Source organism: Tachysurus vachellii, chromosome 16 (assembly GCF_030014155.1).
Source record: "Tachysurus vachellii isolate PV-2020 chromosome 16, HZAU_Pvac_v1, whole genome shotgun sequence".
Lineage (NCBI taxonomy): Eukaryota > Metazoa > Chordata > Actinopteri > Siluriformes > Bagridae > Tachysurus > Tachysurus vachellii.
Window position 1 is genome coordinate 8,809,191 of NC_083475.1, and position 14,455 is coordinate 8,823,645.

General features: G+C 36.5%; 1 protein-coding gene across 1 annotated transcript in view; it reads right to left on the bottom strand.

Annotated features, from left to right (window-relative positions):
• Positions 1-2,071: 2,071 nt before the first annotated feature.
• Positions 2,072-14,455, bottom strand: part of LOC132859336 (thyrotropin-releasing hormone-degrading ectoenzyme-like) — a 159,200-nt gene continuing 146,816 nt past the window's right edge. Inside the window, exons 17-20 of the mRNA XM_060890057.1 lie at positions 13,410-13,577; positions 6,827-6,967; positions 6,531-6,612; positions 2,072-4,456 (exon numbers count right to left, since the gene is read on the bottom strand). Coding sequence (XP_060746040.1) covers positions 4,313-4,456; positions 6,531-6,612; positions 6,827-6,967; positions 13,410-13,577 — 535 coding nt within the window. The 3' untranslated portion in view covers positions 2,072-4,312. The remainder of the gene's footprint in view (positions 4,457-6,530; positions 6,613-6,826; positions 6,968-13,409; positions 13,578-14,455) is intronic.

The following is a 14,455-nucleotide window of genomic DNA, read 5'->3' on the forward strand; positions in this document are numbered from 1 at the left end:
ACAAAAAAAAATTTTCTCCATTTTTTCAGTCTTTTGTTAATAGGCATTTCTGTGTTCATATTCATTGAGGTTCATTATCTGTTCAATATGAATAATGCATTCCTATTTGGGTATATCCCTAAGCTGTATTAACTGCAGAAGAGCAGTCACTGCTAGATCCTGATTACAGCTAAGAGCAGCTGAATTCACTCCAAGTTAGATTTAAGGTAATTAAATTCATTTTAAAATAAGCGTCCTTCTTTATAGCTTTATGATAAAACATATGCCACAAAGTTAGAAGCACACAGAATTGAAAGATGCATCGTTCCACATTGTAGTAGCTGTGAAACACGGAAACATGGAAAATTCAATAAAACAAGTGAAGACAGAGGATGAACATGAAGTAGAGGGCAGCTTTTATAGTTTACCAGCAGGACTTATTAGTCACAAGGTGCCAATGGCCAGAAAACAAGTACAATGAAAGCCTCTACCGGTTCTAAAGGACGTCCTCTATATAGTTATCAAGTCTTGGTTTCATACAATACATGAATATTGTATATCCTGAATACAGTCAAATTTATCTGCTATTTCCAATTATAAGATTATAGTATACCAAATATAAATCTATTTCTAGACATATTTGACTATTTGTAAGCTTTAAATATTTGCTGCTAAGAAACTGTGTTCACTCTAGTATTACTGCACGCAATATTGTTTGAACATACAGTACCTACACTGGTCGGTGCTGTTTCTGATTATTGTCTTTTGTGTATTGTCTTTTTTGTATTCTTTGTGTTGTCTTGTAACTTTCGTCTGTACTGTCTTTTGTCCTGCACTGTCTTGTCTGTCTTGTCCTGCACTGTTTGCACCAGGTTGCACAATTGCACATTATGTGGCTAAGACTACTTAATAAGTCCTTATAGCTCTGTCTTTGTTTTATGTAGCACCCTGATCCTGGAGAAACGTTGTCTCATGTCACTGTGTACTGTGACAGCTATATATAGTTGAAATGACAATAAAAGCTTCTTGAATTCACTTGACTTGAAATATTTTCATTCTGTGGGCAATTTTTGGAATTAAATGATTACAAATTAGCAAAAGTATCTGTAAAATACTGTAAAAAACTATTTATACTATACTATTTAATACTATATATATATATATATATATATATATATATATATATATATATATATATATATATATACTGTATGAGATATTTTTGTGTGTGTATCCTTCTGTTTTTTCTCAGTGGCAGTTCTCACTAACACACAAGCAATTGTATGCAATCTTACCTTCATCCATCTTAGCAGATGAAAGGCAGACTGGTGCTGTGTTTCTTTGTGTTCTGGATTTCATGTGATAGGTGGCAAGTAAATGTTTGGTGTTGCTTCTGTCTGTGTCTCTAATCAGCACTTGTTAATGAGATGCGCATTAAAATGAGAACAAGCAGAACAGCAGTCTGGAAGGAAACAGGAAATTGGAACATCATGTTACACTGTTCACCGTTCACAGCACAGTCACTGCCCTTCAAACAGTACATACTGTATTATACAACAGTTTAGAGTTTGAACTGAACTAAATATTTATGCATGAACCTGCTTATAAGTTGGATAAAGACTCATAGATGTTCCATTACAAGTAACAAAGAAATATGGTCAAATAAACAAATTATACAAAACTTCCTGCAAAAGAATTAAACTCTTTTTATGTTTTCCAAACTAAACTTTATAAGCATCCGAATAGGCATTTTTTACAAACATGGAAACTATTATTGTGAACAATGTGAACGTTCAGAAAAATCAAGTGTGCCGAATATCTACGTCTACCGTGTGATTATTCTGCTTGAACAAAACGAGAGGTCACAAATGCCCTGTTTATTAAGAAACTTTATGCACAACAATGTTTACAAACTCTACATGTATCACTGAAGAACTCATCTCAAGGCCACTCCAAGAGAAAGCTACAGGCTGAACATGCAGAACTCTGAGATATCAGAAAGCTGTAATGCACCTTATAATCTTACGTGTTTGTTTATTGTTTTTGCTGATTTTTTTCCAGGAGAATTCAAAGATTTAAACACAAACAAGACTGCTGGAGAATACTGATTGAGATGTGTTCAGGGAGTTTAGCATATTACTCCTCACGTTAATAAACCCCCATCACGCTGGCATGAATCTGAAATGAATGGCAGTGTCAAGTGCAGCACATAGTGTAGGCAGGGCTTAGCATCATGGTTGAGATGTCTGGAAAACAACAAGGGAAAAAAGTATATCAATTTAATATCGCTCAATTAATCCATCCATCCATTCCATACACCACTCATCCTACCGAGTCGCAGGGAAGCTGGAGTATTTCAAGAGACTCGAGGCACAAGGCAGGTTACTCTCTTGACAATCTATCGTTTCGCACACACATTCACAATTTAGAGATGCTAATTTGGCTACAACATGTCCTTGGACTTGGGGGAGGAAACCTGAGGAAAACCAAAGGAAACCCTCGAGGCATGGCGAGAACATGCAAACTCCACACACATAACAGAGGTAGGATCAGTCAATAATATTGTGCCTCATTTAAAACTTCATTTTCTTTATGTAAAAAAATCTCACCATAATGTTTAATTAGAGTTGTACCACAGGTAGATCCAGGTGTTGTTTCTTATCTCTACAACTAACACCTGATACTGATCAGTCCACAACCCTGTGTTATCCTCTTTACTGTTTTCAGTCAATAACATCACACTGTTTTTATTTGTATTACGAAGAATGGAAACTTTTTTTTCCAAGTTTGACAAATGAAGTTTTTTCACCAAAACCAGTCAGTACTAGACGAACGTCCTTTCTGTTCTCCTTCGTTCCAGTCGTTTGAGCTTGTGTATAGTCCCTTGTGTGAAGTCATACTTCCTGACAAGAAATTCATCATGCAGATAATTTCCTAAACACTTCCTAAACAAGTCTGTAAACTCAAAGCTCTGACAAAACATTGCTTGAAAATGAGAATAAATGTAATTCCTTTATTTAGTTGTGGGTTGGATGTTTTTTGGCTGGTGGAATGTTCTCAACCCACCAGTAACATTTAGGCCTTTGTGTCTGTTGCACTATTATCATCACCTCTATGTACATTACCATGTCAGTGCTACTGCTGTGCTGAGAATTCACCACCCAAATAATATCTGATCAAATATAAGCTTCTGTGATGGTACATTGATAAACAGGGTAGAAGAAGGATGACAAACTGTGTGTATAGCTTAAATGACCACCTGTCACTGATTATACACTTTCATATTGTTCACCTATATGGTGCATTTTGCTGATTTCTTTTTTTTTTTATTTAACTGGCAACATGCTACTGTACTGTATAGATCCAAATTATATTTGAGTCTGTATCCTCTGCTTACACAATTGATATTTTAATAGTAAATTTAACTCATTGTAAACATATGCATCATGTTAGCATGTGATTTTCAGCTGAGCAGTAATCTGGGATTTTGGCTGACATTTAAATTTATAGCATATTTTTTACTAATATTACAACTTGTAAAAGTCTGAACCTTTACAGCTCTTCTTCTCAATGTTTCCTGGGTAAGAAACTACTGAATATGAAAATATTGACACAGTGATTACTTTACACTTTACACAAGATATACAAGGTGAGACCTTGTGTGAAGAAAACAAGTACTAACATACAATACATCCGAGACACACACAATCATTCGATACACCAATAAAAACTGCTGCCTGGATCTCCTCTGTCCTTCTTCCTATGGCTTTAAGAAAGGAAATAAACACCAACTTTATTTTTCCTTTCTTTGGACCATTTGAGTTGAAATCACTGATTGTCAGGTTGGCTGATTTTGTGCTTATCTACATTCGGATTAGAATCAATATGCGGTCCACAAAATGCTGACCTGAGCATCCCAGGACTCAGGTCTGAACTCTGAAAATTGAATCATTGGAGGGAGGAAATTGTATTCATGCATGGAACAAGTATAAAGATTTGAAGAATATTCAAAAAATAAATATATTTGTTTATATTTATCTTTTTGAATATATTCAAAAAAAAAAAGAAAAAAGAAAGGAAAAAGGGAATGTCACTTGAGATGTACACCACCAGGCAATATTTAACATTGATTCTGTCTGCAGCAACACATATATGACCTACTCCATGCTCACTTTCACATTTGTTGCCTGGTCTTTTCTCTATTAGGAAAAACAAAAGATTATCAGGGTCCAAAAATGATATTTTATTGTTCTTTTATCTTCTCCCATGGCTAATGGTCTATAAATATTTGATAGAGACTCCATGCTAACAGATAATGAACATGGTGGATTATTTAGTCATTGGGTGATTTCCTCAGCCACTGGAAGAATTGCTCCTTGTAAAGATTGTGCCATTTCACATTGGCCTTGACGATCTCCAACGCTCGAGTGAATGCAGACACTGCTCCTCCACTGCTCATCTGGATGAAATCCTTCAGCTGGGGATGAGGAAAGAAAGTAGAGCACATAGTTTAAAGATTTAGAATTTATACTGTAGGAAGTCACTACACCAAGCTTGACCAGACCAGTGTTGTAATGTAACGGAGTACAAATACTTCGTTACCGTACTTAAGTAGAAATTTCACGTATCCGTACTTTACTTCGCTATTTATATTTATGTCAAATTTCACTTTTACTCCACTACATTTCCTAGATAAAATGTATACTTTTACTCTGATGATATATTTCCACTAAGCATCTTCGTTACTCGTTACTACAAAATAAAATCAGAAGAAATGTGTGCGACTGCAATAAGGGAGGTTTGGCGAATCACTGCTCCTAGATTGTATTACGCAGCTCAGCACGCTCTATTTCAGCATAATGTTGCCAAAGGTGGAGGAAGCACAACTGAAACCGCAAGGGAAGCACCTACTGGAGGACCTCCTGTTATCGTAGACGACCAAACCGACGATAGTGGTGAACTCGGTGAACAGGGTGAAGAAGATAACGTTATACACCCGTGGCCGTATTTGCAAGAAATGCTTCTGTACATTGGAATGAAAGATTCTTCCTACCGTATGAAGTGCCTCTTATGCCTACCGAAAATCACTGAAATTTTACTTTTTACTTTTACTTCAAATACTTAAGTACATTAAATATCAGAAAATGACTTTTGATACTTAAGTACAGTAAATATCAGATACTTTATGACTTTTACTTGAGTAATATTCTAAAAGGTAACTTTCACTTCTACCAAAGTCTTTTTCTAGTACGATACTTGTACTTTTACTCAAGTATTGCTTTCTAGTACTTTATACAACACTGGACCAGACCAATCACACCCATATATGCTTTGTGAAAATCTCATTCCAGATTTATTCTCACTGTGTTTCCTGATATAATGCACTCCACTCTTCTGTAAAGGCTTTCCACAAGAGCATTAATGAGATCAGACACTGATGTTGTAAGAGTGAGGAGGTCTGGGGTTCAGTCGGTGTTCCAGTTCAGGCCAAATGTGTTCAGTGGAGTCCAACTTTAACACACCATGTCATCATGTATTGTAATACTACAGCATATAAAGACATTCAAGACCTTTTTTTTTTTTTACTTTGTGTTAAGAGTTTGAGGGAAAAAAACAAAAAAAATAAAAAATTGGTGTGATGGTCTGGGGTCCACACACGTTTGACTCCAACTTTGAACTTTCCACATACAGTTTTATAGCATTATTTCTTACATTTATTTAAAAATGATTAAATTTATTCATGTGACAATAAATCCATCATACCATGCTGGATTACTGATAGTAACATTAACAATTGGCATTTGTTCTCCAGTTCATTCATTCATTCATTCATCTATTCATCTATTCATCCATTCATCTTTAGTAACCACTTAAATCTAGTCAGGTTTGCAGTGGATCTAAAACAACTCCCATAACACTGGGAGCTTGTGTTTTAGTGGAGTTGCAAACCTGACTAGATTTAAGTGGTTACTAAAGAACCATCTTTGCTGGAGCCTTCAAACTATTTTTATTTATTTAATTATTAAAAAAAAAAAAATAAGACCTCTAGGTTTATTATAAAAGTTTTTTGTCAATTTTCATCATTAATATATGAAAGCCTTACAGTGCACTCACTGGATATTGTTATGTATTGTGTTAACATTAAATATATATATTTTTAATATAAAATAACAGGCTATTTAAGTAAATGTGGGAATTGTTTGTGTTTTGTTTAATTATTATTATTTTTTTTTAATTGACTACAATTTTAATAAGCTGCAAGGACATGGTTTTGATTAGCAATTAAACAAACATTCACACAGAGACATTTCATTTTTATTTTTTTTTTCAGTTGGTTGGTTCTGTAGATGGATGGGAAAGACTTTCAGGTGCGTAATAATGTTACAGAGATAAATCTTGTAGTTGAAAAAAAAAAGAAGAATAAATTAAAGGCCAGGAGTGCATATTAGTCTAAATACATGATGTACTTGATATCATTATTCTTTAGTAGTACAGTTGAAGAAGACATGATGTGATGAATGTGTGATCTTTCTCTCAGCTTCATAGCTCACCTCATTGAGTTCGCTCTCTGTGTTGAGAAACTCCGTCACACCGCTGATTAATTTAGAGTTCATAAATAAAGCCTCACCATACCTGCACAAGAGGAAAGTCACACTCAGTGAAGCATTGCTTTTAATAAACCTCACGATCAAACACAGACAATTAATGTACTTTATTCTGAGCTTCACAACCAATTTGAAAAATCCAGATCAGGTAATATACATTTATGCATTTATACTGTACATTTATCAGAAACAGAGAAGATAGATACAACAGATAGGAGCTTTATAATGCTTAAGAAGCATACCTGGAGTTTAATATGTCCCACTTTTCTCTGAAATACCTCCATGCCAAACGTCGTCCATGTGGGTTGCGGCCAACGTGGATGATGATGTCAATCACATCCTGATCTGGAACCAGATCTGAGCTTAAAGACAAGTTGAGCAGTCTGGAAAAGAACAAATAACATTAGGGCTTTTCACACTGCGTTTAACCCCAGGTAGGGAAAATTTTCACACTTGTAATTTAGATGCACTTTTGTGGTGTGAACCCTTCATTGTGGTGCCAAATTGACCAGCAGATAACATTACTGGCTGATTTACTGAAAAGGTCTACAAAGGACTGCACATTAAAAAAGGAAATGGTTGGGACACATTATATTTTTGTTTAGTCCCAAAGTGTAAAAGGGATTTAATCAGCACCTACAGTATAGTGTGTAAAAGCCTCAAAGTCACAGTGAATATAGTCACTAAAACAAAATAAATGCTGGTGGTTTTATGAATGGCAAATAAATACCTGAATAGTTTCTTGTGCACTCGTGCATGTGTATCAATGTGTAGCAAGTGCAAGTGTAAACAAATGACCATATGACATAGAATTTGTGAGAAATATGGCTGTCATACATTCATCACCCTGAGCTTATTGCATGCAGTTCTCCCACTTGGTTAGCAGATGTAAACACAAGCAAGACGTTTTTCGCATCCACCAAGGTTTGGCATCCAACCTGAGTTCATAATTATAGGACTTAAAGAACACAAGCACAAGAATGAAATCATGTTCCAGGTTCTTTGGAACACATGGCAGACTAAGATGCCTTTTTCTATTCACAAATGCTGTGATAACCGTATAATCTCCCAGTGAATACACCAATTCACAACCCAGCAGTCCCTGCAGAAAGTACCCTAGGAACAAGTGGACCAGTGCCAAATAATAGCATGTAAACAGTTTCAATCTGTAAACAAGGCCTGTATGCTAGATCTAGATTTTTTAAGAGCGTTTACTCGACTAGTCACAATCTTTGACCTGGACTAAGCTCCACAGACACAGGTAAACTGTCAGAGGGTGCTAAATGGGTCTATCTATTCTCGAAGAAATGGCACATTCTGGGCCATGAGCAAGTGTGTGACAAATCTTGAAAGGCAGAACTTAAAAAATTCATTCATGTTCTAGGGCAAAGGAACGAAGGAATTATGCATTTCACAGGTCTGCATACTATACATGTCTCCGCATAAATATCTCTTAGTCCAAAGGTCAGCACTATTAAATCTGAAATCAGACAGAAAACCGCCAAGGAATCATGTTAAGGAAGCAAGACTTGTTCTGGAGCATGAGCTCTACCTTTTAATTATCCACTGACCCTTTAGTGGTGGTGATTGAGGGTGTACAGAGCCTGTTCTGTTGGATGATAATGGGGTGGGTGAGGTGTCCTATAGTCATGTTGGAACTCTGTTAATACTTACGTTAGCAATGAAATATAGAGCACTGATTTGGCTTGCAGTGATTTGAGGATGCGCTAAGGCCAGTCTGTTGGGTTGTACTAGACTGTAGATTCCTAACCCTATACTGTCATCAGAAGGACAAACAGCAACACATGGCACACATGAGAGAATTTGCAGTGTTGATTTAAATGTGTCTGGCTATGTGGATCGTGCAAGCCACACTTGCTGCCATAGATAGTTAGATGCTGATACAGATTTGTATTTACTTACAGCCAAAGCTATAAAGTGGTAACCGAGCAGATTCAAAAGCATGCAGCTGAAATTTCACGTTAAGTCAATTCTTTATTTCTTGGAGAACTGAATCTGCCATTGCTATTGTGAACAATTAGCACATGCAAAAAACAGAATTTATGTCATTTATTTACCCTCTCTGTTGTTTATGCTGTTAGCAGACTGCACATTCAAATACACACTCTTTAATTGGGATATTTACATCCTATGGCTTGGCTTGAGAGATCTAAAATATTTTATTGCATTAATTGCATAACAGATTATATTTAGAAGAGAATGAATCTGGAGAAACAATAACTCAGACATAAACAAAATAAATAAATAAATAAATAAATAAATAAAGACTCCACCATTTAACTGTTTTCCAACTGCAATTACATACACACATTTTTTTACTGCACTCTTGAGAGATTCATCATCGTTGCTCAAAGTTTTTCCGCTTCTCTGTTTTATCTCAGGAGTGCAAGTTTTTATTGCAGCCTTTCCCCTTTTAATGTTACTGTGCAGGAGAAATGAACATGGTTTCAGAACTGCGAATCTCTTATTCAGTGCTAACAACGAGCAGGATCGTTGACAATCATCACTCCTTCTGTTTTCCACACTGACAGGTTCACACATTCACTTTACGGTCTAGAATGACACTTGTGAAGTAGATTACTGTCAGGGGGATGTGCTGTGTGAAAAGCAATACAACATGGCCATATGGCTGACTGAATTTCTCCACTGTTACACACTGCAGCACTTTCTTTCAAACGTGCCTATTTGCTTTGACAAATAGTGAGAGAATTGGACTCATTTCTTAGATTCTTATATACAGTACACGATGCACTGGATACACAGAATATGAAGATGTACTTAAGGTGCTAGACTAGTAAATGTTCAGGCCATGAGGATGTGTAAGCCATATGGTGAATATTGTTGCCTTTTGGGAGGTTCAGTAGCTTTCTCTACTCTTACTTTTAATAAATACTCTATACTTTTGGACAGTGAAGATACTAAATAGTAGTTTATCCTTTCACAAGAACAAGTATTACCCAATAACTTTAATGCAATGTGATGCTTTTCACTTTAATTGCCTGAGTGGTGTTCCTCTTTTCTTGGCCACAATGAAAACGATTGTACAAAGATCTGTCTTCCTTCTTGTTGGATTGTTAAATGTATTGTTTCTTCCATGGCAGGGTTATTCTCCCCTGATCTACTATACCTATAAATACAGTTCAGCATGGAATATATACCCTGGGGTCCAATTAACTGTTATGGAAAATACAAACAAAAAATAATTATATACTGAAAAGGTCACCAAGTATGCTTATTAAATGTGTTTTAATTAATGTGTAAAAATTCAGTGATTCCATTGGATCTTATAGTATTCTAAATTGAACTCCTGGTCAATGCATACACTGTATACTGTACTGTTTTATTATTTTTACAGTTATATAATAACAATACTACTACTACTACTACTACTACTACTACTAATAATAATAATAATAACAGCTATAATTATAATTCTAATTATTGTTGTTATTGTTGTTGTTTATACTTCTGTAAAGATGCTTTGAGACAATGTGAACTGTTAAAAGCCCTATACAAATAAATACATTAAATTGAATTGAAATTAAAATTGTTATAGTTATTTTGGGCAGCCAAACCAAATATGTTAACCATGAAAAAAATCAATAAAATAAACACGCAAAAAAAAAAAACTATTAAATTTGTTCCCTTCAAATGCTATTAAATAATTTTGTCACCTCTAATCTTAAAGAAAAAGTAAAAGTAACAAAACAAATATGGTGTAAACCAACATTATGCATTCTTTTTTTTGTGTGAAATACATTAATCATTGACAAAGATAGCAAGACTCAAGAGTAGTACAGTCTGACAATGTGCAAAGTGACAACTGACTGACTGAATATATCTTTTAAACAAATATCCTTGATGAGCTGGAATTAGCTATAGCAAAGGCAGGCTGAGAGACTGAATTTGCTACAAAAGCCACTACTGTAAGGGTCACTCCTGAGGCAACTGAACATTTAGACAGAAAGTTTTCATCACTTTCTTGGTCATCAACTTGGCGTGTCCTGAAAATTCTCAGCAGAGAGGCATTACAGACTGAGAAGTACTGTGCTGGTAGATGATAGGCCCTGTGAATGAACTCCACTTAAGTGCAATGAAGGGTCCTCCTTCCAGCCAATGACACCATTCCTTGAGAGCCAGCTTAGTAGCAAGGAACACTTTGTTGCCTAGGTGTGCTGCTGATTGTTGAAAAAACGTAAGCAATTAAAAACTTAACTTGAGGCTTGTGCCCCTGTAAGATCATAGCTCCTTACTCCTACCTAAGAGCTATTCACCACAACAAAAAAGGTACTGGTTGAAGCTTGACTCGTACCATGGTGAAGCAGTGCTTGAGGTAAGTGAACAACTTTTCTGCACCAGATGAGATGACATGGAAGACCTGTTCCTTAGCATATATGCCCTCAAGTGACAGTACGTACTGTACATATGGAAGGAAAGTAAAACTGACATTCACCTACTGTAAAGTGTCAGTTTTCTAGTATTCTTTGAGAATACTTGTTAAGAAATGCTTAGAGCAGAATTTGGACCAAACCATGTGTCATAAATTCAGCTGAGTGCAAATTTATTTGTATAATACCAACAGCAATTTTAAGGAAATCCATATGGAACCATTCACAGAAGAAGACAGTGAGCCACAAGTGGGTAATCTCCACAGCAGTAGAAGCGTGTCAGGATCTGGTACAGGTATAATGTCAGGCAGCAATAGTGCTTGTACAGCTTGAAATAGTAAGAACAGATTACTTGGTATGCTCTTGTAAAACCCTGCAGTAGTTTGTACATTGTTGAAAAAGGCAACCACGATCTCCGGTAGGTGTGGCCAAGCCTTCATAGTGATTGATGGCTGAAGATAAGGAAGTGTTCCACTAATAGTCCTCTGGGGTATATATGAGAACACTCTTCATGTTGAGCTTGGTGAAGAATTGGGCTCCAAATAATTGGTCCTGTATGGTTGGCATGGGGTAGTGGTCTTTTTATGATCCAGTACATTCCATGGTAGTCACGGTCCTACACTCTTTTTCTCTACAAATAGGAAGTCATCAGACCAGGTGACATGGAGGGTCAAATCAGACCCCAACTCCTGGATATACCCCAAATTGGTCATGTTTTTGATTGACAGAGTGTACAGTAGCTATCAGATGCCAAATGATTGGTGAATCTAAGCTCCACCTCTCAGAGCCTTTAAAAGTGAGACCTCTTGTTCTTGTATGAAATGGCAGATCTCACTGCTTGATAATGATTGATAATCATGTTTGTGAGGAATTATAATTTCTTTCACCTTTCACCTTGCAATTTGTACATCTTAACCATACACATTCAAAACGGGATTTGTTTATGAAACAAAAAATGCCACTACACTGATGAGGGAAGTGCTGGAAGTGTGTGGACTAATTGTAGTCAGCCTCACATTAACACAAATTCAGGTTCTGGTTTCTTTCCTAGTTTGGAGATTTGAAAGGAGATTAGCCTTACAGTATGTGAGTTTCCCAATGTGGAAGAAGATTGTCTCTACAATCACTATGAGGATTTGAGTCTCAGTAAAGAAAATGCAGACTGTGCATGTGGACCAAATAGCAGTCTACAATATTAGTGCTCCTTCTAACTACATATTGCTATTATGGGAGTTCACTGTGCATGGTGGACATGATAGAAATATCTGGAAGGTCACAATAGAAATAGACTGGATCTGCTCCTGTTGTAAGACTGACAATGCCACAAGATTGATCATGAATATAATTAGCACTGGAGCACCTATGATTGATTCTGTGATTGTATTAGCAGACTTAACATGATACATCAAAATTGAATGGGCCATATTCATGTCTTCAGTGGTGTTGGTGTATATCATGAATTTAAACCTAAGATATTAATGGAATGGCAAGCTGTTAAAGTGACGTGACATCTGGCTAAGTACGGTGACCCATACTCCGAATTTGTTCTCTGCGTTTAAAACCATCCAAAGTGCACACACACAGCAGTGAACACATACACACCGTGAACACACACTCAGAGCAGTGGGCAGCCATTTATGCTGCGATGCCCGGGGAGCAGTTGGGGGGTTCGGTGCCTTGCTCAAGGGCACCTCAGTCGTGGCCGGCTCAAGACTCAAACCCAAAACCTTAGGGTTAGGAGTCAGACTCTCTAACCATTAGGCCACGACTTCCCCATTTTCGCATATCCCAGGCTATTATGAGCCTGGGGTCAGAGCGCAGGGTCAGCCATCGTGCGGCGCCCCTGGAGCAGGTGAGGTTAAGGGCCTTGCTCAAGGACCCAACGTAGATGTCTCAGCGCCTGGACCGCTGGACCATCACGACCTTACAAGTTGAAGATTTCAGATTTGATTAAGATGATATAGAAGAACCAGAAGGTCAACAGCAAGATCTATTTTAATTACAGAAGAATAATTCACACTTTAGTTTACACATGGTTTGTGCATTTGGAGAAGGACTAGCCTCATGGTCCTTTATCAGTCCTTTGCTGTAGGACGTTCTACAGGAGTACAGAGAAGCTACTTCATACAAACCATTCTCTGTATATTTGCCTTCTTGTAGTTAAGTCGTAATTAACATGGCCATTAGGACATGTACTATGTTCTAGGCAGTTCTGTGACTTACAAAACTACTCAAAAAAAAAAACACTGAGCTACTATTACATGTTCTCACAATATCTATATTATGTTATTGTGTTACCTTTAAAATAATCAAATTTCTATTACAGATACCACTGAGGTATTTAAATGATGTTATTTTGTCTGCTAGGCATGTTGCATCAGCATATTTTTATGAATCTGGTCAAATCAGATCTCACCTGTTAAGTAGGTAAGTACTGTCACTGCAAGTTAGGGCCTCCAGCAGGACTTTCTTCTCTGAGATGGCCATAGAGGAGTGAAACTTCATCCAGATAAACTCCCATACATCTTCATCCATTAGAGAGACACCCGTGCAGTAGACAATGTCCCGTACATTTGGGGGAATCCTGCAGCATTGAAGCACTTAGATTAGCATACACAAACCCAGGGGTATAATTAAACGTCATGAATAGCATGTAAAGAGTGTGTACAATTACCTTAGGCACAAAAGAACAATAATTTTGACAGTTATTTTGAAATTTAGTTGAATTATAATGATTTAGCAACTAAATAATAAAGCGATATTACAGTAATATCTTCAATAGCTATAACTTGATGCCAAAAGAGGATTCCCAAAGAGGTTTAGAAGATAAAGGTAATCTTGTAATTTGTCATATACACTTAACAAGCTGATCTAATTGTATGTAAATAACAATAGGTATCATATTTATCAACCCAGTCACAATCCCCAACATTAAACCCACTGAGAAACATTGTGATTTATCTGATTGCCAACTCATGCCAAATAATAAGGTTCTGCTGTTCTCCATTTTAAGTCCAGTTACAGTAGTATAGACATGTGTAAACTTAAAGGTTAAAAAAATCACGATTTCGTGATCACGATTTTGTGTTTGCAGAAATTAAAGCAGAATCAAGCGACTCCATGATATTCAGAGGAGCTCCTAAAATTCCTGCAGATTTTCTGTAGGTTTCTGCCAAGACGTATTGTGTAAAGTTACAACAACACACATTCAGGAAAAGAATTCTTCCATTCACGTGTGTGGAACATGAGCACAGCTATCACAGAAAGTATGAGGGTATGATATGGACTTCAGTCTTGATTTTGTATATAACCTTATGAATATTTGCAGCGGTGCTGATTAGCATTAGGTTTATTCTTTATAGCAAATTATTTTTAGCTTCTAGAAGGAATTACAGAAGCATCTTTATCCATTATTGCTCAGTAAGTCAGTTTATGTATTGCTTTCCATCTCGCCGATTGCGG